Source organism: Portunus trituberculatus, chromosome 42 (genome assembly GCF_017591435.1).
Source record: "Portunus trituberculatus isolate SZX2019 chromosome 42, ASM1759143v1, whole genome shotgun sequence".
In the NCBI taxonomy this organism is placed as follows: Eukaryota; Metazoa; Arthropoda; class Malacostraca; order Decapoda; family Portunidae; genus Portunus; species Portunus trituberculatus.
Genome location: NC_059296.1, coordinates 20969628 through 20996226, shown reverse-complemented (window position 1 = coordinate 20996226; position 26599 = coordinate 20969628). Strand labels below are relative to the sequence as shown.

The window sequence follows — 26599 nt, the reverse complement described above, 5'->3', positions numbered from 1 at the left end:
GAAGATGTCGAAAGTAAAGATGTATCGATGGAATGAACTGGTGAAAGACGAGTGAGTGGAGGGGAGGAGGCTCAGTGTAAGGCAATACATTGTGTGGCGAGGGGATCAGACCTGGCAATAATAGAGGTGACCCTCTTGCGTTAGTATGTAGGTATCCATATTGCCTACGCAAGAGTGCAACAACCCCACTCAATTATTGACACCTCAAAATATATGTAGAATAAGACATTAGAGGATGATGAGCAGCCCACGACGAAACTTCAAGTAAGCACGTCGTGTCTGATGGCCACTAGTTAAATATTCAGAAATTAATATTGATATTGTTATTGCTGTATATAAGAAACAAAAGAGAAAGGAAAGAAAACAGTCAGTCGTCTAGCAAGCAAAGCTCAACAGGCAGGCCTCAAAACACCACGGTACTGGTCCTCTCTCCTCGCATGACGCAAGCGCCGCCGCTGGCAACACTCCATTGTCCAGGGTTCTTGGGAGGGAGGAGCTTGGTGGCTGAGGTAACTTGCCTTGTGTCGTCTGTGTCACGTTACTGATACAATAATTCTCTTTCATTGTGCTTTACTTTCGTAATTTCCTTTGCCTCCTCCGCAACCTTCATCTCGAGAGTCTTGCACAACTGCATCGCAACAGATCTTTTTTCAGACGTTTGTCTTGATTGGCTGTCTCCTGGAGGCGGTGATGGACACACCCTCCCACTCCACCAATGACACAGGTCCGCTTTAAGGAAAACCACCGCTCTCGACTAAAATACACTTTTATTAGCCAATGAAACTGTGTGTGTGTGTGTGTGTGTGTGTGTGTGTGTGTTCTGTAACATTAGCATAGGTTTACCAATCGCTACATTGAAGAGTTTCTGCACAACATACTGTTAGAAGCTACACAAAAATAAACAAACCTATCGGTGCCCGCCACGTTTGCCTCACGCTTTGGTGTGTCGCTCACGTATGACAGTGCATTACGTGAAGCATTGTTTAAACTCCTACACTAAAAACATACTGGCTGACATCATTCTAGGGCAAGCGGTACAGTGACATAATGCTGTATCTTCGTGACCTCCTCTCCCAGTGCCACAGAGAAGGATAAGTAATAAAACAAGTTACTGGCATTTACTGAAGCCGGCAATGTAGAGGGAGACGTGCGTGACTGGTCGGTTGTGGACGGGCAGCACTTCTCTGAAGGGCGAGCGGACTCCACTCCTGCATTCCATGTACTCAACTTCAACACACACACACACACACACACACGTGTGTGTGTGTGTGTGTATGTGTGTGTGTCTGCAATGTGTATTTATATATGTATGTATTAATTGTATGAGTGCTGGCGCACGAGTCGGTAGATGCCAGACCTGACTAGATGTCATGTACATAATAATTGAAAAGGCTGGATTTTCAAGGCAGGCAGACCATGAAGTGTCTTGGGTGATGGCATCCTTAGCCTTGTACATATATCAGATGTAACGATGTCTTCACTACGTGGCGTTCATACAAGTTCCTCGGGCTTATCTGTAACCAGGACTAAAAGTGCACTTCCTTAAAACGCATGTCATACCGCTGTGTGAGAAACATCCGTTGAGCGAAGGGCAAGCACATCTAGCAGGTGTGTGCTGTTATCAGTTGTCATCTGGTGTTTCACAGTAGAGTAATTCAGAATCACTGTTCTGTTTCCACCATCTCTGATCAACTTGGATCTTGCGAGGTTGTGAGATTTTGCAGTCCTCCTTGATCCTTGAACGCGAAAACCCTCGGACGTGCACGTTTCCGTTTTCTATGACCTCCAGCGCGTGAAGGACGTACGGGGTTGCCACATCGCCCTCCGCCGCCTCACACGTGTCACTCTACGCGTACACACACACACACACCAGCCATTCTCTCTCTTTTCCAGCCAATATTGTAACAAGTATAACATGTTACACTTGTTTGAAACTTTTGATTTCATATTTGTTTCGTTCTTTGTAGTCGTCTAAGCTTCTTCGTCAGAAATTCCTCTCGGTTCATGTTATCGATCTCACATACAGAACGTGGTGCCATGCGTTACTGTATTAATGCTGACGTGTGTTGGCTGCTAGATCCAGTACCGAGTAATTGTTACACTGGATTATGCAAGATCAATTACGTTTCGATATACATATGTACGTACTGCCTGACAGACCAACCTCTCTTGACCTTGAACTTATTGGACAATGTGACCTTCCTATGGCTCCTTATCTCTCTCTCTCTCTCTCTCTCTCTCTCTCTCTCTCTCCGTTCAGCGTATCACCTTCCTCCATTCGTTTTTTTCCTACTGCAGTTCTTATGAAGTATTTCTGTCATCATATGTCTGCTCTCTCCTTGTCTTTGGTTTTCCTGTCTACTGCTACTACTACTACTATTACTACTACTACTATTACTACTACTACTACTACTACTACTACTACTACTACTACTACTACTACTTTTCTTCATGATACCATCTTCGTCTTAACATTATAATGTCAATATTCTCATATTGATTCCTCCTTCACTCTCTTTCTCTTCGTCTCCTTTGGTGCGGACTAGAGTAGCTTCCTTTAAGCATCCATCTATGCTACACCCACAATCCCCAGCTTTTTGTTCTTGTTCTTAACGAGTGGTTGCCTAGCTGCTTCCTGCTTGCCACCAACGTACACATCACCTGAGATCTTGGAGTTACCTGGTTCTTGGTCCGAATGGCCTTGCAAGCAGCTCACTGTGACTGTGCAGGCAAGACACGCATCGAGAAATAGTTAAATAGATCGAAATATCATCGCAATAAAGGTCGGAAATACACTCCGTGTCTGCTATGAACGATTTGTATCAAATATTATAAATGAAGGGACTTTCATGGACGCTCTACTGTTTCCAAATTTATCAGAACAGTGGTTAGATTTACGCAGTTTAGATTTAGCTGACTTACCGAAAAAGGAGCAGCAGCACAGATGATATTCTTATCCCAGCCTTGACATAAAGCCTCTCCATGTAAAAGGAATTCGCCATAAGGTTCCGAAAACACTTTACCAGAGCCAAAATCTCGCGTTGCTACGTGCGACAGAGGAACAGGACCATAATGTACAGATATAGATGCCCAGTTAGGTAATACTTGGCACTGCCACCTTTGGTATATGTATACGTAGCTGCATAAATACATCAACACAGTAAACAAACAGCGTGTAGACATCCGGTAATGGCGTTTGTAAAGTAGCGCAGATGAGTACTACCCCATATCTTCCGAATGTCTATTATGACAACTCCTCCTCAAGGTTGGACAGTAATGCCTGCACAGAGAAGGATCTATTGCTAGTGTTCTCCTTCCTTTCTTTCCTTTCCCCTTCCTTGTTTCTTTTAGGCCAACGATTCTAAATTATAGAGGAGACTCGGCGGCGTCAAGGTGAGATTTAACATTAAATATCGCGTCACGAGGCTATTCCTGGCCAAGGGGAAGTTCTCGGTAACAGGGGGAGATGGCAGACTGAAGGAGGATACGACGAGCAGTGACAGTAACGAAGTAGTAACAGTAGGAAATGGCAGCAGCCGCAGCAGCAGTAACAACAGTAGTAGTAGTAGTAGTAGTAGTAGTAGCAATAGTAGTAGTAGAAGTAGTAGTAGTAGTAGTAGTAGTAGTAGTAGTAGTAGTAGAAAAAGAAGAAACAGCAGCAGTAACAACAATAGTAGTAGTAGTAGTAGAAAAAGAAGAAACAGCAGCAGTAACAACAATAGTAGTAGTAGTAGTAGTAGTAGTAATAGTAGTAACTAAAGGAAAAAAATGTACTGTCAATGTTCTTGTGTGTGTGTGTGTGTGTGTGTGTGTGTGTGTGTGTGTGTGTGGTGATGGTAGTGATATAGATAGGGCTTCAACACAGGTGTGCGCTTAATAAGGACACTCGTAGAATCAAGTTGTCGTGATTCCTTGATGTCTGAATGAAAAGATATATAGGCAGTACTAGAATAGTGATCAGGTAGGCGTATTTTCTTGAGTGAGGTTATGGAACGTTTTTTTGTTGTGTATTGGTTATAAAACTTTGGATTTCTGATAGAGTATGGCAATGTTCTACAAATATTCAAATGTTTCGAGTAACACACTATTTCCGATGAAGTTCCAGTGTGGTAGAAAATATTATGAACATGAGAGAAGCTTTTAACACTCGGCGGCAACTGATAGTGACGCGGTCGATGTCTGCTTCCCCTTGTCCTGCATCTCCACCCCTCCACCTACACCACCTCCCCAACCCTTCCTTTACCGCGGCATGCAATACTAAGGGTGCCGATGAAGGACGTGCCCTTAATCACTGCAGTTCAATAACATACATTACGTAAGTAGCGGTGGCGAACTCAGTGGGATGGTTTAGATGGGGGAACTACCGGGGGTTCCTAGTTCTGTGCCCAATCGTCTGGGTGTGTGGTCGTAAACCATAAGTTCGATGGGGACTGGCAGAAATGAGTGAGGAAGAATCAAGCCTTACGTAGAAAGCGGGAACAGTGACGGGGAAACAACTGTAGGAGCAAGCAAGCGCACATGTACGCGCGCGCACACACACACACACACACACACACACACACACACACACACACGGTAGCTCAGTGGTTAGAGCGCTGGCTTCACAAGCCAGAGGACCGGGGTTCGATTCCCCGGCCGGGTGGAGATATTTGGGTGAGTCTCCTTTCACGTGTAGCCCCTGTTCACCTAGCAGTGAGTAGGTACGGGATGTAAATCGAGGAGTTGTGACCTTGTTGTCCCGGTGTGTGGTGTGCCTGGTCTCAGGCCTATCCGAAGATCGGAAATAATGAGCTCTGAGCTCGTTCCGTAGGGTAACGTCTGGCTGTCTCGTTAGAGACTGCAGCAGATCAAACAGTGAAACACACACACACAGAAATAGATATTTATTGACAACAGTTATAGTTACATTTGAATGAAATTACATAAACGAGTTAAAAGAACAAAAGAAAAATGTAATCTAAGACACTAATAAACTAGTAAAAGCTAAAAGATACTTTAATGTAATGGCCTATGGCGCCTGTAGGCCTATTTGAAGAGTATGTAAGAAGCGCTGTTCAGCTTCCGCCCATTAGTGGCGCATGGCAACTTTATTCATAGTGGTACCCATATTAGGGCCCATATCACCACCCAAGCGCATCTTTGGTGTAACCACCTAGAACCTGGGTATCATGGTGACATGTAGGTAACTTAAACCACTTTACAAATGGCATAGCTTCAAAGCGGTATGTGGTGGGATGCGAACCTACGCGTGGAAGTCTGTACGATCCCACGCTCATCACCTTATCCACTACACCGCCTCCCTTCAAGTAGATGCAAACCAGAACTAACATAACATCATGCCAAATTTTGAAAACCTAAAAATTGGTAAAAGAAAAACATTATTAAAGAAAAGTAACTATGCGGTCCATAAAACTGACGAAAATCTTTAAATTTAAACATTAAAACAGACTGCTTTACATTAAAAGTATAAACCTTCCAAACTACACTAAATGACAGCCACTGCTACATCAAAAGAAAAATCCATTCCGTTATTACTATTCCAGAAAGCTAAAATCACTCATATTCATTACTAATGTAATTAAAGAACATCATGAACAATTTTACAAATGACATCGTATGTGTACTTGACACTGAAGAGTTCCTCAACGCTAGTTAAACCTACACTTTACTTATTACCTCTCGTAATGGGACAATTCTTAACAACATGCCACTCTCTCTGAACCTCTCTACATACACACAGACACTCCTCTCTTGGCAGACGATCCCGTCCACGCCTGTTCCTCCTTCCTGTTTCAATTCACAAGATATGACTTGACACACAGAAGCGAGTAAACGTCATTCTACGTAAAACGGTCGTTCACCGTATGACGTTCCTTGTACACACACACACACACACACACACACACACACACACACACACACACACACACACACACACACACACACACACAAAGCGAAAGGGAAACTGAAATGATGCATGTAAGTAAAGGAAGCAAATGAGTTGCACGATGCATTCAGTTGAATGTTAGGAAATGTTCAGACTATTTGATGGAATTAGTGCAAATAACATTTCAGAGTTTCTTCACATGAAAAAGATTTTTTGGGAAAGATCAACGTGTCCCTTTTTTACAGAGAAGTTGTATAGATTGAGTTACTTGACAGACGTAACTGAAAGCAGAAAACACCCAGTTATGACATTTGTAAACTTGCACAATAGCAGTATTCTGTCTGTGATTACAAATTGAGAAGCACCAGTTTACTATTAGTTGGCAAGGAGAAATATTTGTATAATTATCTATTACATAATCATAAAAACCATATAAGTACAAAGGAAATAATTGGTTTAATTAAAGTTAATGGCCAGCATAAGAGTAGAATTTCATTAAAGAAGGGGGTAGCATCATTCATAAGACCAGTACTCGTACTTGAATATGCAACATTAACAGATAACCACACGAAGTAAAACATTGATTATAAATCTGAGAATTTTTGTGCATGAAGAAAGACTTGACTTGTAACATCCACACTAGAGAAAACCAACTGTTGAGGAAAAAAGCCAGAAAATCTAACGCTCCAATCAGTGCTTGAGATCAGCGGAAATTCTTTACCAGAAGTCACGAGTGCTTTACACGTTCATTTTTTTTTTTTTTCACTAACAAAGAAACTATAACACGGCCGTGATGAAATGCACCATATCACCACCATGGAAAAAGAAAGGCAATTTAGTAAGAAAAAATATGAACTTGCCTCCACATATACCCACAAACCTACCTAACCCGCCAGTGTACGTACGTGCCAAGGCGCACGAGGCTACCATCACTCACATCCGGTCATACGCTGCTGTACCAGGGAAACCTGCGTGCCTACGTGTTTTGTTCACCACGAGCTGCAGGTAATGCATCACGAGAGAGAGAGAGAGAGAGAGAGAGAGAGAGAGAGAGAGAGAGAGAGAGAGAGATTTCTTGTCAAACGTTGAAGAAGGAAAAGTTTACAGTTGCTTTACTCAGAAAAAAACACCATTCTCTCTCGCCAGAAACAAAATTTTCCCAGAGTTACTAAAGCTCAAAGCTGTGCGTATGTGTGTCGGTCATGGTGGCTAAGTGAGCGCTTGCGCGCGCTTGTGTGTGTGTGTGTGTGTGTGTGTGTGTGTGTGTGTGTGTGTGTATTACGGAGCGAGCTCAGAGCTCACAGACCGATCTTCGGGTAGAACTAAGACCATAACACACTACACACACCGGGAAAGCGAGGCCACAACCCCTCGAGTTACATCCCGTACCTACTGCTGCAAGGTGAACAGGATCTACACTTTAAGAGGCTTGCCCATTTGCCTCTCCGCGACCGGAACTCGATCCCGGGTCCTCTTGGTTGTGAGAGAGTGTGTTAACCACTACACTACGCAGTGTGTGTGTGTGTGTGTGTGTGTGTGTGTGTGTGTGTGTGTGTGTGTGTATTTACCTAGTTGTATTTACCTAGTTGTAGTTTTACAGGGCCTGGGCTTTACGCTCGTGAGGCCCCGTGTGTGTAAGCCTAAGTGCTTTGTAATGTATATTCGCATCTCACATTCAGTTTGAAACACACACACACACACACACACACACACACACACACACACACACCAATCTAGGATATTGCATTCTGGAATTTTTCCACTCTCCGTTTTCTTTTGGTGTAGGGCAAGCTTAAGAAAACGCGAAAGGGTGTACCGAAATGCTGTAATTACTATTTGAATGAGGAGAATCATCGTACTTGTTATATCACTGAATGCGTAGTAAGTTTTTTTTTCGCCTTTCTTTTCTATTGTAAAAAAAGGAAAAATATAGCAATTGGTTTCTTATCCAGGAGTAGTTTACGTGAATGTGAAGGAAGTGAGCTTATCTTACCAAAGGTGAGGAAATTGATAGTGTTATCTATCTTATCAGAGTGAAATGATGAAATCACTAATAGTGACAAGTTGCCTCACATTCTCTCTCTCTCTCTCTCTCTCTCTCTCTCTCTCTCTCTCTCTCTCTCTCTCTCTCTCTCTCTCTCTCTCTCTCGGGACTGTGATGGGGAAAAACGAAAACCAGAGATTTGGACACGGTATTTCTTTAACATTCACTGTGACAAATCAGTGTTATTCTATACACTTTGTGATGTGTATGTAGTAAAATGTTATCACCTGGCGACTGATATAAATTTATGATGATTTTACTTGATTTGTATGTTCTCCAAATCACCAGTGAAGAGTCTGTAGATTATTTCAATAGATATGTGATTATCTAAATTCGTGTAAATAAGATAATCAAGTACCAAATATTATATTTCTCTATTCTTTAGATCAGCCTCAGTACTGTTTATTAGACTCGAATCAAGATAGTTTTAAAAGGTTACTCAGGAATGATAAGTGGGTGTCACTAGGCTTAAGTTTGTTTGATGTATAGACTAACTGTTTTCATTTTTTTTTTTTTTGTAACTTTCATCATGTTCATATTTATCATCTATGTATGATTATCGATCTGACTGCTTAATTATTGTATCTGTATTTGATTCAGCCACTCTTATTGTCTTATCAGTTCTAACTAGTAGCTGCATCTAGGCACAAGACTAACCATGACTACAGAGAATACAGCATACAGAGACTTAGGGAACAGGGTGCATTGCTCAAATATTCTAGCGTCTCATTTTAACTGGTAATAGAAAAAGAAAGTCTGGTTTTTAATTGCGTCTTCGTGATTTCCGAGTGTTTTAAAAGAGTGCTACATTATTGACCGGGAAAACATCATGGCATCAGGAATCATCATTTACGCAGGCTTTCGAGAATAGTCCAGGTGGGAGTCAAAAGTGTTTGAATATATGCCATAGTTATTACCGTCAAGTGGAGGAAGCATTACACGACTGTCTGTTATGAGAGAGAGAGAGAGAGAGAGAGAGAGAGAGAGAGAGAGAGAAATTGTGTGTGTGTGTGTGTGTGTGTGTGTGTGTTCTGAGTCTTTAGTTATCGCATAACATGTGATCTCTCTCTCTCTCTCTCTCTCTCTCTCTCTCTCTGCTAAAAATAAAGCACTTGCACTTACTCTACCCAGACCGCCATCTCTCTCTCTCTCTCTCTCTCTCTCTCTCTCTCTCTCTTGGGTGTGCGTATAAACGAGTATTCTTGGATTCTTCAACGGCCTCGCATTTACGGCAAACACACACACACACACACACACACACACACACACACACACACACACACACACACACACACACACACACAGCTAAAAATATACGTTCAACTGCCAACCCTCCTGTAGTATGTATATCTTAACCCTAATCTCTCTCTCTCTCTCTCTCTCTCTCTCTCTCTCTCTCTCTCTCTCTCTCTCTCTCTCTATCTATCTCATAACAGACTTACGATCCGTAATCTAAATCACATTGTTTTGCCACAATGATTATTTTCATTGGCCACAGAGGTGACCAGCCAAGTTTCTAAGTAATTTTCCGTGTTAATGACGCAGAATCTTTGATGAAATATCCTTAAAATCACCACCCCCAAAAAAAAAAAAATAAATAAATACTCGATAATGTTTACTACGTTCAGATAAAAACCAAGCGAGAAGAGAAGCTGAAACGTTTTGAAGTTCTCACATTTGTTTAATCGCTTCAAGTAAAAAAATATCAGAACATATTGTACTTTCTCACTCAACGTTTCATTTCTCGTTAGGCATCTTTTTCCTTCCTGTTTCCTTTTCCTCCCTTGTTTATGTATGTGTGCGTTCGTGTGTATGTGAAATGTTTGAGTAATGAAAATCACTCTAGGAAAGAAATGAGACGGGGAGAGGTGGCCAGGGTGGGACGGAAAAGTTTTGAGAATGAGTATGACTTAAGATTTGAAGAATTTATCATATGTGCATAATTGGAATTTGTCTTGATGTAACAAACGTGGCACCATCATCATCAGCATCATCATCATCATCATCATCATCATCATCAGCAGCAGCAGCAGCAACATTAGGAATAGTAGTAATAATATTGTTTTTTTTTTATTGATTGATTGTTTTCATTTGTTGTTGTTGTTGCTGTTGTTATTGTTGTTGTTTTCGTTTGTTTCCGTTGTTGTTGTTCTTGTGCCTGTGATGATGGTAATGGTGGTTCCTGTTTCGTTAGGTACGTTAGTGTTAACTTACATGCTGCCCTTGTAAGACTACAGTTAGGAATATAGAAAAGCAAAAAAAGGTGCAGATTAAAGATAAAGTTAATGAAGCTGATAAGGCTCAAGTGAGAAAGATCCTTGACGCAGGGCAGAGGAGAGGCAGAGGTGCGGGACGGTTGAGACATCAGTGCGATGGAAAAGGCGCAGGGCAGATAGTAGAGAACGTGATAAAAAGACTGACTGACTTCCGAGAGAGAGAGAGAGAGAGAGAGAGAGAGAGAGAGAGAGAGGACAAAACCCAAAACCCTCACATGTGGCAAGTAAAGTCAGCAGGAATGCTCATTATGTGTGGTAATAAAGAAGTCATGGGATTGGCAGGGTTGCTGAGGTACCTCCAAGGGTACGAAATATCCAAGCAGGGATTACGAGACTATATCAATTTCAGTGTTGTATAGTACTTTCTTTAGGAAAAAATAACAAGTCAAATAATAGATAATAATTGCTTCAAACACCCTTACACGAGCCACGACTCACCTTTGACTTTCTCCCTCTCCCTCACTCCCTTACTACCCTTCCCGCTGTTACATACATAGTCGATCGTGAAGTCCGCGTACTCTTAAGTTTCGATTGACTAATTTATTCCAAAAAATTTCTCATCCTCATTATCGTCTGCACCCGAAAAACTTAGGTACGTAACTATATATGCAAAAGAATCCTCACTTAATAGTTTTTGACAATTGATGAAATTAAATTTACATAAAAGTGTTCAAATATTTTCACCAGTTTGTAGTTGCCGATTATGAGAATTTCATTTTGATTATCATTTCATTTTGTAAGTAAAATATAAATTATGTGTTAATTTCTTCTTTACATAAACACCATCATATAACCAAAAATTCACAATTGTATTGGAAATGTTGAAGTAAGCAAGCATACACACTTTGCATATATTTACTGTATATATATATATATATATATATATATATATATATATATATATATATATATATATATATATATATATATATATATATATATATATATATATATAATACACACACACACAAAAAAAAAAGAAAACTCTTTTGGTTACACTGAACAGTTGAAAGTAGTGAATGAGGTCGTGCTAGGAAAAAGCTTGGAAGCCCCTGCACTAGTATGAATAAAGAAACACTTATGAACAACAACAACAACAACAACAAGTAGCAACAACACATACATAAGTAAGATTAATGGGACAATTAATTTCAAGTCCAATCAGTTCTTCGTGATACTGTTGCTAAACTACTAGACATTGAATTCCAATGTTGTTGATGGCGGTTTCGATGACCATTATCAACACAAACAATAGCAGTGTGGTCCTAGAACATAATAAAAGATAAAGAAGTAAGAGAGACTCATGACATGAACATCACACACCATGCAGAAACACGTTCATTGTCTTTAAGCAACGGCAATATGTATTAAAGTTATTGCACAAACAGTGATTTTGCGAAAATTTACATACATCGATGTTTTTTTTTTATTCTCTCTCTCTCTCTCTCTCTCTCTCTCTCTCTCTCTCTCTCTCTCTCTCTCTCTCTCTCTCTCTCTCTCTCTCTCTCTCTCTCTCTCTCTCTCTCTCTCTCTTCTGTGTGTGTGTGTGTGTGTGTGTGTGTGTGTGTGTGTGTGTGTGTGTGTGTGTGTGTGTGTGTGTGTGTGTGTGTGTGTGTGTGTGTGTGTGTGTGCGCGCGTATTATTTTTTATTTATTTATTTATTTATTTATTAGGAGTCCCTTGACATTCTTCATTCATACATAAAAGAGAAAGGAAAGTACATTGATTCCCGATTAGGGTGATCGTTAAAGGCAAACGAATTCACCAAATTTACTCCTAGATTGGTAAATCCATCAGCGTCAACAAGGGAGTGTAATGTGTTGTACGCAATGTCATCTCCATCTTCCACATGAGCATGGCCTCTCTACTAGAATCAGGCAGCCACGCCTGCTCCTACACCTGCCGTCCTCGATAGCTCCCCAGTGTGCTGACAGGCGGAAACGACTGATAGCTGCCGTGCGGTCTTCCCTTACCACAGGCTTAACTTGCATAAATGTCATGCTGTTAAGCCGGCAACAGAAAAGGGCATGTGTGTGTGTGTGTGTGTGTGTGTGTGTGTGTGTGTGTGTGTGTGTGTGTGTGTGTGTGTGTGTGTGTGTGTGTGTGTGTGTGTGTGTGTGTGTGTGTGTGTGTGTGTGTGTGTGTGTGTGTGTGTGTGTGTGTGTGTGTGTGTGTGTGTGTGTGTGTGGCGTTTTCCTCATTCTATATCATTTAGTTTCGATTAATGCAACCCGATCATATATTCTAAACCGAACATGAAAGATGATTGCAGTAATCATTACTTTATTTTCATTATCAATATGGAGAACATGATATCTACTCCTAAATTGTATCGCCTTCTTTTTGTGTCGCAGTTAACTAATGGAGTGATTAATGAAGGCTGGTTATCACCGTGATATTAGGAGTGAGTGGCTCGGAGTGAGGGCGATGGTGGGGCACAGGAAAAGGTGTGAGTTCTGGAAGCCCTGTGACGTGGATTGTCTTATCGCCTGTGACGTGGTGATTTCCACTATCTGTCACAGTCGTGCACTCCCAGACGCCAGCTCGACTGTGTCGGGGCAGTAATATAGGAAAGCCCATAATAATAGCCGATATTAGAGTCCCGATTAGCGTGCCCGGCTCACTCTCTCGAGGTCTGGGTTCGAGTCTTGGGATGGACAAAGGCATTTTCTGTTCCCTTGGTAGTGAACGAAGTTGAAAACCAATGACCTTGCTTTCCAGCTATAGCGAAAGTTCAGTGTGTGTGTGTGTGTGTGTGTGTATGCTCCATGTGATCGAAAATACTTTACGACGTTCTGGGTAAACACGGTAGGGTGTGGAAGAGGAAATAGATCATAGTATTAGCGAAAGTAATGAAAAGTAATAAAAAGTAGTAATGATAGTCTTGTTATGTGACCTCATGCATATTGAAATTATATTTAAATATATTGCAGATAATTATAACTAGGTAAAATTTGTCTCCTTGTGCTTATAGAAATGTTAAAATGGGTAACGATGTGTATTAGGAAACTTATTTTTTTGTTGATGAGTAGCTTCCACTCAAGAACACCAACGTGCAGGCCAGGCAGTGCGCTGCTTTTTGCCATTCAATCGGAGGCCATGAAGTGAGCCTTGCGTCAAGCAGTGCGAGGCTGAAACATGTACTGCATCCATCATTAACACATATAGGTGACTCTGCACCTCATTGTCATTAAGAACACACACACACACACACACACACACACACACACACACACACACACACACACACACACACACACACAGGATCATGCGCAAAATCTTCCCGTACGAAGTGAAAAATGAATGAATATCGTTTTTTTTTTTTATGATTTCCATGAGGTGACTTGTCCCTTATCTTTGAAAAGACGCCGCAATGTGAGGTGTGAGGCGGCAGTCGCGAGATCTAACTCTCGCCACTCCGCCACCGCCATGACTCAATCGGCGCAGCTCAGGCCAGCCAGATAGCCAGACTGTTTCAGGTTAATATCATTGGAGTATAGTATTTGTTGTTTCTTAATTTTGAGTTTCGCGCGGTTATGCCCCAGAAGTCTGTACCACGTGTGTTGAAATATCATACGAGGTCTTCGCTGTACTATTGATCCGCACGAGAAGCGGCACCACCCCTCATCCTGAGCTTCTCATTGGCCACCGGCAGGCACACACCTCCACTCTCCCTCACGTCAGCCAATCACGACGAAGGACGCATTCACGAGAAAGTGAAATTTCCTAGAATCATGTTTAGAGCCTCAGTTTAGTTGAGAAAACTCATGAAAATATCGTGAAAAATAAAATAAAGAGAATCCGAAGAATGCAGACGAATGTAAAAGATGCACATGTAAAATAACAGCTGAGGACATAGGGGTGTGGTATGACGTCAGGGAAGGTGACCGACAGTGTGCGCGCGGCTGGTGGAGTAGACGTTCCTCCCTCCGGCCTGCCTTGCCCCTCCCCCTCAGTCTCCCCGTGCCAGAGCGAGACTTGCCTCAGACCTGCCAGTCGATAAAACCTCGGGCCGTCCTAGCATGGAGATAGTCGCAGCTGCGGACAGTGACGAGAGGGGTCTGTCGCTCTTGAAGGTGGTCAACGTCCTACAGCGAGTGGTTGTATTCATACACTCGTTCACTATCGACAAGTTTAAGGGAAACCTGCAAAGACCTTCAGGTGCCAGTCAGGAAATGCCGCACATGAGAGAAGAAGACATTGCCACTAAGGTAGGAATATCCCCTCGCCGGTGCTTACATTACACACACACACACACACACACACACACTATACATTCACGGTAACTCCTGTCGCAACTTAGGTTTGGCCAAGTCCCAGCACCAATACTGCCACGCAGGCACGCCTGGCGCGAAACACTGCTCTCCACTGTTTCTCTCAAGCTTTAAAAATGTGCTAATTATATCCTTGTGACGTCAGACGAGATGAACCGGTTATTGTGAGATCACGAATTGAGGTGAAACGTTTGTGTGCATGGACACTATCTCTTGGCCTCGAATTACGAGGAGGCAACGATTGCATCACTTAAGTCTTCCAGGAGACGACGTTGCCAACGCTCATATATATATATATATATATATATATATATATATATATATATATATATATATATATATATATATATATATATATATATATATATATATATATATATATATATATATATATATATATATATATATATATATATATATATATATATATATATATATATATATATATATATATATATATATATATATATATATATATATATATATATATATATATATATATATATATATATATATATATATATATATATATATATATATATATATATATATATATATATATATATATATATATATATATATATATATATATATATATATATATATATATATATATATATATATATATATATATATATATATATATATATATATATATATGTATATAGACACACACACACACATACGTACACATACACACACTGACCAGGAGACGACCGTGGTGAATAATACACACACACACACACACACACACACACACACACACACACACACACACACACACACACACACACACACTACTGGAATGACTCGACTCGAATAGTGTGGATCGAGACTATCGTATTGATTACTCTTGAGCTAATATCGTGTGAGTACATTCCCATATCGATTGTTTGCTGCGGTTCTCCCATTGCATTCATACAAACAATTTAGGATTAACATTACAAACATTATGTTGAATAGCTGCATAAGAATTTGTAATATAAAAAATCCTAATTATAAATGTTTGAATTTGTTTTTAAAAACATAATTGTTTTGAAAGTTACTTGACACACTGAACTATACAGGTAAACAAACGTTCGATACAGACCTTCGTCCCTGCTACCACTGTGCTGTCTCCCGACTCGTAAGAATGGCTGCCGCGGTCACTGAATGTGCTAGTGAAAGGGCAGAATTGAATGTGGATAGTTTATTGTGATTCTCGTGTAGCATAACTGTTGAGATTACTAATAAATAAACGAGACAGGAATTCCAATTGCGCTCTCGATTATAATATGAATCACTTTTAGAAGTCGTACATTATCTTACATTAGTAACACGTGTGTGTGTGTGTGACAGATAGTCCAGTTGAGCTCAGCGGCAGAGAAGGACAATCTTGAACGATTCCCTCAGTCAACCACCAGGGATCAGGAGTCATGGGAGTGGTGACTAAGTAAACACCCGCTGGCATATCTATTCCCTGTCATTCATTGGGACTCTGGCTCCATGTCAGTTTATTGGTGCATCAGTGCCAAGTCAAGGTAACCAAGGCGGTGTTCTGGATACAAGCGTTGCGTCAAGCGATCCCTACAATATCCAGACACACTCTCAGCTGCGGTAACGGTTCAAGACAGAAAATTGATAGGTTACGTTAGTTTATCGGAAGGCGTCCTGGTTCAGGCCCCAGGCTGACGGAAGACAAGTGAATTGGAAGACCAGACAAGGACCGGTCGAGTTTCTGCCCAAATATCAGGGTCAGTGAGTTACAAGCTGAAGGTGACCCACGGAGCGCGATTTTCACACTGGCTAGGCGCATTTCAGTACATATACTTCCTAGGCACCAAAAGACCGTGGCATTAGGCCAGTCATTTTCAGACTCCTGTGACTTCCGTTACAGCCATCATGTTACTCTTGTGTCAAGAATGCCCACCGATGCACATAATGCACCGTTATCGTTTTTTCTTTTTCTTATGTCCTTCCTGGTCACCTTGGGACTTAGCACATGAGCCTGATGCATGTAGGTCACTGAAGAGGCCGCCGAGACCACTTGAGGAAGTGGAGGGACTCTGGAGAGGTAGGCGAACTAGACCCTGACTATGAGGAAATGAGAAACGGTGAAAAGTTACTGTAGTTGTAACAATAGTCAAGATGATAGATGTGCTCGTAGATTATTGTGGTCAAATTTTTTTGGCATAACGAACCCCAAGTTGAAGGCAGGAACTTAACGGACTCCCTTCTCAGGTGTCTCTGAATATGTAAGACTGAAATGTATCTCAAATGAGTTTGTACCATCAGCACCCATTGGAAGCCTTCCGGTCATTGGTTCGCGAATTGTACAATGTTGCTCTTTCTGATCCCTTTGGAGGTACTTTGGACCATAAAAAAAAAAAAAAAACAGTTATGATATTTAAAATGTGAAATTTAAATCATGGTAGCCATTACTAAATATCACGACAGGCGCGCACGCACATTTAACATTCATTGCAATGATAGTAATAAATGTACATTAATGCTCCTTAAACAGGACATTTTCACTTGCGTATAGCACGCACACACACACACACACACACACACACACACACACACACACACACACACACACACACACACACACACACACACACACACACACACACACACACACACACACACATCCCACAGAAGCCGTATACCTATGCATAGAGAACTAAAAATATCAAGACATTAGTGGTGAAGGTCATTCTCTATACCCTTATTGTAATGATGATGATGATGATTGTGTGTGTGTGTGTGTGTGTGTGTGTGTGTGTGTGTGTGTGTGTGTGTGTGTGTGTGCCCACGCACAGGCGCAAACACACACACACACACACACACACACACACACACTGGAGGAAAAAAAAAGATGGATAAAGTAAGACTTAAGATGATAAGCAAAGCGATGTATGATGGTAATGAGAATAACAATACTAATTCACGGATTAACAATATATCAGCAGCAAAGCGATACTCATAGTTTTGCCACGAAATGAGAATAACATGTAATATAAATAGAGCACACTCCCTCTCCTGTCAGAATATCACTTGACCAAACACTGACTCCCCTGCGATGTCACTGTGCGCCGCCAGTGAAGCAAGGACAGAACACTGGAGGTCTGTTATCGTACATGGGCAGTACAGGTGTCTTGTGAACCAGTGACGTGGCGCCTCATATAGTGCTCAAGTTTTTTGAAGGTGTGACTTTTAAACGAGAGATCCAAAGTGTGGCAGGTTTGGCGTGTTACCATCAGTTTGTAGTGGTATATAGTGGTGCCGCAATGATAATATTAGTAGAACTTTCAATTCAGGCCTTAAAGAGAACCTTTTGTTACGTGTGTGTGTGTGTGTGTGTGTGTGTGTGTGTGTGTGTGTGTGTGTGTGTGTGTTAAAGTTTATCTAGTTGCAACATACTGGAAAACGGGGGAAAGGCTGCGGATGCTGGTATTTTCCCGCCTCCTTATCAACTTCCATCCAGCGTGACTTTCAAATTCCCGCCTGTTCATTTCATGGTCTACCAGTCTGTCTTCCTTATTACCGATCTTTGCCTCTCTGTCTGTGTTGTGCCAGATTTCTGTTCTTCTGTGTCTTCGTTCCTCCTGATTTCTGTGTTTCTGTCTGTGTTCCAGATTTTTGTGCTTCTATATCTGTTTCTCCAGATTTATTTGCTTCTGTATATGTGTTTCTCCATATTTCTGTGCTCTGTTGCTCCAGATTTCATTGGCCCTGTGTGTGTTTAGCCAAATTTCTGTGTTTTTGCTTATGCGTACCAGATTTTTGTGCTTCTTTATCTGCGCTTCTCAAGATTTCTGTGCTTCTGTATCTGTGTTACTCCAGATTTCTGTGTTTCTGTGTCTGTGTTCTAAATTTCTGTTTCTGTATCAGTATTTCTTCAGATTTTTGTGTTTTTTGTGTCTGTTTCTGCCAATTTTTGTGCTTCTCTGCACAGTTTCAGACTTTTGTACTTCTCTATCTGTGTTTTCTCCAGTTTTTGCATCTTTGTTTCTCCAAATTTCTGTTTCTCTTTTGTTCCGGTTTTGCTCTTCTCTGTCTGCATTGTTCCTAATTTCTGTACTTCCGTGTCTGTATTTCTCTAGATTCATACTTCAGTATCTGTTGTAGAAGATTTTATGTGTTTTAATATCTAACTTCATATAAATTTCTCTCTCTCTCTCTCTCTCTCTCTCTCTCTCTCTCTCTCTCTCTCTCTCTCTCTCTCTCTCTCTCTCTCTCTCTCTCTCTCTCTCTCTCTCTCTCTCTCTCTCTCTCTCTCTCTCTCTCTCTCTCTCTCTCTCTCTCTCTCCTTACAAGTACTTTTTCAACTTTTCCCATTCCATCTTTCCACTTCTCTCCACTTCCTTCAAAAGCCTCTGGAATGCGTTTAGATCTTTCTTGACTTCCTTCCCTTGGACTTGGGTGTGTCAGTCACCAGTCCCAACCCCCTTGTAAGTAGAACCATCCTTATTACATTCTTTTGTATAGCGATCATATCAATGTTTGATATTCTGACCTTGTGGCAAGTCACTGAGACAACAGCTTTATCACTCTTCAGATAGGTGAGCGTTACGTGCAAGCATTTCCCATCAGTGTGTTTCTCCAGTGATCCTACTTATTCATGGGTATTACTACCCACTTTTTCTCTTCTTTAAGTGTACTAATCTACAATGTTTTGGTTAGATAGTTTCTATTTACGTGTGTGTGTGTCTATGGACGCAGTCTTGTTTTGATATTACAATGATGGAAAAAAAAAAAAGGCTAAGTCAGTAGCATCCGGTAATCACGAATGTGTGTGTCTGTCCATAGGCATGGGCGTGGATGGCAAGAGAGCCGCATAAACAAACGTTCGTTTATCAGAAAGCGGCATGTAAATGTTTGTGGAAGTCTTCTACAAGGCACTCATTTACATGCCAAATAAATAATATTCTGTGTACACCAGTGAAGCTTACAATTTCTTAAATAAGTCGTGAAGTGACTAGTGCGTCATAAAAAGGCTTCGTAGGGGGATAAAACTTTATAGGTTGTAATTACTTGGATGGACCTTGAAAGCAGGTGCATACAGATTGCAAATCATGACCACTCAGCAGCGACTGGTGGAAGCCTCCCGCACTTCACATCCAGACGCTCTGCACAGAAACAATTTTCATCGTGATTGCATTGCATTTTATTGCAGAAAATCACCTAAGACCCCGTTTCCCATACCTATTGTTCTGTCATTAATTGTCATAGTGAACGATGAAAAAAAAGATAAATAGACAGAACAGGGAATCAGTAATAATTTCCTTGCCATAAATTTTCACAGCAATTATGATTGAATGATGATTTGTTTAGTCATTAATTCATATATCTATTAGTTCATCAATTTTTCTATGTGTTTTCATGTGTGTGTGTGTGTGTGTGTGTGTGTGTGTGTGTGTAATTCATCTCGGTCGTCTGCTGGTCACCCAGCCAGTCTTCCCCATTACGGAGCGAGCTCAGAGCTCATAGACCGATATTCGGGTAGGACTGAGACCACAACACACACTGCACACACCGGGAAAACGCCTCGAGTTGCATCCCGTACCTATTTACTGCTAGGTGAACAGGGGCCACACATTAAGAGGCTTGCCCATTTGCCTCGCCTCTTCCCGGGACTCGAACCCGGCCCTCTCGATTGTGAGTTAAGCGTGCTAACCACTGCACTACGCGGTGTGTGTGTGTGTGTGTGTGTGTGTAATTCACTGTTTGATCTGCTGCAGTCTCTGACGAGACAGCCAGACGTTACCCTACGGAACGAGCTCAGAGCTCATTATTTCCGATCTTGGGATAGGCCTGAGACCAGGCACACACCACACACCGGGACAACAAGGTCACAACTCCTCGATTTACATCCCGTACCTACTCACTGCTAGGTGTACAGGGGCTACACGTGAAAGGAGACACACCCAAATATCTCCACCCGGCCTGGGAATCGAACCCCGGTCATCTGGCTTGTGAAGCCAGCGCTCTAACCACTGAGCTACCGGGCCGTGTGTGTGTGTGTGTGTGTGTGTGTGTGTGTGTGTGTGTGTGTGTGTGTGTAATTCACCTCGGTTGCCTGCTGGTCACCCAGCCAGTCTTCCCCATTACGGAGCAAGCTCAGAGCTCATAGACCGATCTTCGGGTAGGACTGAGACCACATCAACACACAACACACACCGGGAAAGCGAGGCCACAACACCTCGAGTTACATCCCGTACCTATTTACTGCTAGGTGAACAGGGGCCACACATTAAGAGGCTTGTCCATTTGCCTCACCTTATTATTATTATTTGTGTGTGTGTGTGTGTGTGTGTGTGTGAACTTTCAAGATACGTACGCGTTCGTGTTACGAATACACACGGCTTGCAAAATCATTAATGTGTTCATTAATTACTATGCAAGAAAGCAGTTTGGATTTAGGCGGTAAGGAATCTGTGGTGCTTCAGTGTCACCAACTTGATATCCTCTATCTCATCGGAGTTGGATGACATACATCGTAATATTGATCTGTTCGTACCAGCATCACCTCAACGACTCTCTCTCTTTCTTTCTCTCTCTCTCTCTCTCTCTCTCTCTCTCTCTCTCTCTCTCTCTCTCTCTCTCTCTCTCTCTCTCTCTCTCTCTCTCTCTCTCTCTCTTGCCTTGTGAGGTACCAGAGACCACAGGAGGCCTTCGGGAGTTCCTGGCCGTGGGTGGAGTGGTTCCAGACTTATCATCAGGAAGTAATGGTTCTGCGATGCGTTGGGAGCAGGTAGTAACTTTCTCTGTCCTTCACTTCCTAACGCATTTCACTATTTGTTTCCTTCGTCTTTCCCTTCATGCTCAACGTCTTCGTTTTTTATTGGCTTAGAGAGAAACGATGGTCTTTTTCACTACTATTGTTTGAATATATATATATATATATATATATATATATATATATATATATATATATATATATATATATATATATATATATAATTACCTGCATACATACAAACTTTATACAAGTCTGGGTGCATAAAAGAAGACAATTAAGAGTGAGAGCTGTAAATGGGTGATGAAATATAATAATGATGTCAGTAGAGATGCTCTCATGAAATAGAGACTGGTGATCGTTCCAAAATAGTTTTGTCATCTAGGTAAATACTTTTCTGATCAGTTTTATGGAGGCGAAAAAGCGTCATTGGTAGGGGTTTAGGAGCAAAGGTTTCGTTGGAATTTGAGGGAGATTTGGAAAGGAGGTCTTATCTCAGGAGGAATGTTCAAGGTATCGTTAGCCTAACTGCTGTGTGTGGCAGTGGGGCGCGGCTTCTAAACCCTGTCGACAAACATTGATGTAATGGAATTGTCGGCCCAAGATAATTTGATGAAGGAAAGAATAATATCATAGTAAGATCAGAAAAATGAATAATGGTGGATACTGTTTGTAAACAAGGACAAATCAGGGTGTGTTCCTGTGATTTGTTGCAGAGTTCCTTTATCTCTCTGTGGATCGATTATCATGTGATGTACACGTCATTCCCTTCCCAGTGACGCAATATTGTGGTAATTGTCTTATCTGTCTTCACCTGGACTACTTAAGCAGCTCAGACAGGTGCGCGAGGAGACGCTTTTGTAGTAAATTGGGAAACGGTGACGAGAATAGCGGGAATCGGAAGAAATGAAGAATAATGGAGTAAGTGGCAAAGCAAGTACAGGGAATGGTGGAGACTGGAATGAGCGGTGAGATAAGTGAACACACACACACACACACACACACACACACACACACACACACACACACACACACACACACACACACACACACGATGAGATAAGACAAGAAAGTCGGGTGAATTATTTCCAAATATTAATGATAGATATGTAAATGGTATCAGCAGTCAGTACTTTCTCCGCGCACTGACACGAGGACGTACAGCTCGCTGGTACACAACACTGGCATGGACTGAACGCTCCGTTAGACTGGTACCTTTTCTAGTTATAAAGTTTTTTTTTTTTTTTTCCTTTATCCCGAGTGTTGCGTGGGCAGTTACTTGAGTCACAAAATGCAGCAAGATCACTTAGACACTTCTCTCGCCGGTGTGATTTTATGAGCAACGTTGCATCAAGTTTTAAAGAACAGAATTGTAATAAGGGTTTGAAAACTGTACAGTTTCATAAACATGACATATATTATTAGTACAATGTTGGATACAGTTTGTCTATTTCGTGATTGATCCAATTACGCGTTTAGAGTTGTGGGTTATTTCATATCACTCGTTCATTAGAAACACAAACCCTGTAATCATCAAAGGAGCACTATTCATTCTCGTAAAATTTTTAAACAAATTAATGAAGTAACTATCAGTGCAGTGATGCAAAAATATGGTGGAATGTGTTCGCGTATAACCAGTGAGGCCCGAAGGTGAACGTAGCTTGACCTTGAGGAGGTGCGCCGTAGTGCGAATTCCAAATAATTAATGCTGGGCAACTGTTACCTCAACCTGACCACGAGTGAGACAGGCTGACTGTGGATGGTGTACCGTGTGTAGGGCTGGTGAACATCACGTGATGCTGAAGGTCACCCATGCAGAGGACACGTGCTAGACGCAAACAAAACCTGTGAACTGCTTATATAACACACACACACACACACACACACACACACACACACAGTAGGAAAGAATCACCGGTATTCTACACCTTTAGCAACCCAAGGTCACAATCCGAACCCATACTTGTTGATCATACGCAAAGGCGCCAAACAAGATTTTCAGGGACAGAAGTGGTCAGGGTTGGCATGCGACTGTGAATCAAAAGTGTAGGAAGATGGTCACCTTTCCTTTACTTACTGTATGGTGTTATGACAGCCTTGTATCATTGTTACGTAATGATGAGATATGAGAATAATGTTGTCAGAAATGCCATGCCTATCCTTGGTATGAGCTGTATGCGTCAGTACCGCGTCATTCTCTCCACAGGCAGGAGTTTGTTTAATTAAGAAGAAAAAAAAAAAAAACGCATACATCAATGTCAAAGTTGAAGTAAGATCCTTTTGCTCTTTATGTGATTTCACGGACTTAAGATTGAAACCTTCTCGCAACATATATGAAAGTTATCCATGCAGTGACTACTATATAGGTTTCTCATAAACATTGCCGAGGCCTATATGGTGCCGCTAACAAGAGAGGCTACCAAGGCTAGGTGGGCTTCAAGAGGTTCACTCCCTCACTAGTTCTATTTCGAGCATAAACGTGTTTGGATCGTCACGTTGCTCTGTCTTCGTGAGTCATTCACAATTGTACAATTGGGAGGGATTTGCTTCAGCCATGACAATTGGCGTGCGGTGTTGAAATCTTATGCAAGAATGTCTTGTGGTTAATTACTTTCATTAACTTCATCAAGTCGTGAAGTTTCTCGAGCAGGATGAAATATAATAAATTTGAGGAATGGATAGACATTGGCCTCGTTTCAGGGAGTATAACATTCCTGATATGTGGCTCTTACTTGTATAGTTTTCTTGTTGTGTAACTCATCATCGGAAAGGAAACGCTACAACAAAATTTAATGAAGGCACTTAAATTATGTAAGATATAGGATAGAAATTTAAGCTATGCATAAAGTTTATTTATTTATTATTATTTCTAATTCACCTGTGTGGTGGTGATGCCGAGTCAAGTGATGGGCGCTGTCAATTTCGATTCAATTCCCAACCTGCCTATTTGACACTCAACGACATGAAACTGAAATTATGTAAACTAGTGAGTATCATGGAGCGCTGAGTCATGAGGTGGGACTTACTAAGGCTCATTAGGTTGATCAAAACATATTACTTCACTGATAAGAAATAGCTACAATGTCAAAGTTGTCCTTTCCTAGCTCTCATCTTTTGTTCTGTCCATAACTTTAGCAACAATATTCAGCATCTATACAATGCTATATCTAAGGACAGTTAATGCATATACAAAGACGTATGTGTGTGTGTGTGTGTGTGTGTGTGTGTGTGTGTGTGTATAAACCATATGTCGACACAAACGAAGACGGTTCCGGTTTTGCTTGATACACAAATTACCACGACTAGGAAGGAGCTTTAATTTTGCTGCTGCTGCTGCTGCTGCTATTGTTACTACTACTACTACTACTACTAATAATAATAATAATAAGAAGAAGAAGAAGAAGAAGAAAAGAGACAGGAAAGAAAAAGATAACGAGTTACATTATATCACGAATGAACACAACGCTACTTTTGATGCAGTTTTCTGTGATTTTTATTGACAAATTTTATTATTGACTCGAACGAATAAGGGAAATGCAGCCTTTTAATATACTTTTCAATGGAAGTGAAGCATGAAGAAACTATTCCCATAACTTATTTAAAAAAAAAAAAAAAAAATCTGTTGCTTACGTATGTGTGTTGAGAGGAGTTGGTGTGTAAGTAGTGGGTAAGCGTTTCTGTCGATCAGCCACGGCTCACTCGTGGGGCTGCCATCACCCGCCACTCCCTTCACCACTATATTGCTATAAATAGTAACCATGGGTGCCAAGTCGCTGAAGAAAAGATGAGAGAGAGAGAGAGAGAGAGAGAGAGAGAGAGAGAGAGAGAGAGAGAGAGGGGGATCACAAGAGGGATCAGACAGGTCAGACAGGTACCAGTCTGTATTACCGCTCAGTGCCTCTACGAGTAACATAACTCTGTTCAGTAGCTGCTATCCTTAGAGACATCTATTTCTAAGCAGTTAATATTGTTAATAGTAATGATGATGATGATAATAATAGTAATAATAATAAATTCTAGAAAAATGTGTTTTAGGTCTGATTATTTATTGGATAGATTTATAAAGTATATAATAGTCAATTATCTAGTAGTGATAGCTAAACACAACACAGGTGGCCAGAAAATAACCTCACAACAGAGAGTATACGTAACACGTGTTAAAGCCAAAAGGTTATAATGGGCAGGGTGCTGCTTCGAGGCTGGCTTTAGGACTCCAGCCCACCGTCCTTTAATTACACAGTCGCTGCGATGCGTAGCGCTTCTTGCGCTCTAAAAGGGGAAGCACAATGGAGAGTTCAAAGACGCTGTATTCGTTTGCCTTGTTTTTCATTATTGGTGGTTAAACAAGTTTCCAAATTAAAAGAACTGTATCCAAGTCTTATTATTTATTTTATTTGATATAATGAGGATTTGTGCTGATCCATAGACATTGCTCGGAGACCAGTAAGAATTAAACAACGGATTGATCATTGTTCATCTGTTACCTTGAAGTAAAAGATCACCTAAAGAGGATATGTAAATCAGGCAAGACAGTTAAAAACTAATATTTAGTGAAAAGAATATCTTTAAGACTGAAACTCGGATAACATAATGGTTTGTGCAGTGTGTTTCACTGTTTGATCTCCTGCAGTCTCTGACGAGACAGCCAGACGTTACCCTACGGAACGAGCTCAGAGCTCATTATTTCCGATCTTCGGATAGGCCTGAGACCAACAGGCACACACCACACACCGGGACAACAAGGTCACAACTCTTCGATTTACATCCCGTACCTACTCACTGCTAGGTGAACAGGAGCTACACGTGAAAGGAGACATCCAAATATCTCCACCCGGCCGGAGAATCGAACCCCGGTCCTCTGGCTTGTGAAGTGTGTGTGTATGTGTGTGTGTTTTAAAAGTAGTAGTAGTAGTAGTAGTCGTAGTCGTAGTAGTAGTAGTAGTAGTAGCAGTGGTAGCAGTAGTTGTAGTAGTAATTGTTGTAGTACTAATAGTAGTGGTAGTAGTAGCAGTACAGCCTAAGCTCTATGGAAGCAGAAGCCTTTTTGGCGACAGCGGGCGAGAGCGAAACACCCGCAAATAGTCTATTAAGTAATGAAACGAAAAACACTAAAGTACAATTCAGTTTATCTTTGAAGGAACAAATCACTTACGTAGGTACTTTCATTTATTTATTTGTTTATTTATTTTATTTTATTATTTTTTTTTTATATACGAGGTCTATGGAAATATACTTTTTCCTGACATTCAGGTGCTATTTTTTTTTTTTTCCGAGTAGCACTGTGGGATGATTTCGTTACAATAAGGAGAAAAAAATGCCAGTGAACAGGTCAATCCATGTTACATTTATGACCTTCGCGGGGTTCCGCAGGGCAGTCACTCCCACCTAAGGAAC

General features: G+C 41.2%; 1 protein-coding gene across 7 annotated transcripts in view; it reads left to right on the top strand.

Annotated features, from left to right (window-relative positions):
• LOC123517743 (hexokinase type 2-like) overlaps positions 1–26599 on the top strand; it is a 55286-nt gene that overhangs the window by 11986 nt on the left and 16701 nt on the right. For 2 of the 7 annotated variants that reach the window (XM_045278151.1, XM_045278150.1), the window contains exon 1: positions 13856–14418. The exons of 2 other annotated variants lie outside the window; for them this stretch is intronic. In XM_045278151.1, the coding sequence (XP_045134086.1) occupies positions 14230–14418 (189 nt within the window). In that variant the 5' untranslated portion in view covers positions 13856–14229. Of the gene's footprint in view, positions 1–13854; positions 14419–18783; positions 18918–26599 lie in introns of those variants that run through there. 3 more of the 7 variants (XM_045278152.1, XM_045278149.1, XM_045278155.1) reach the window with 3 other exon arrangements.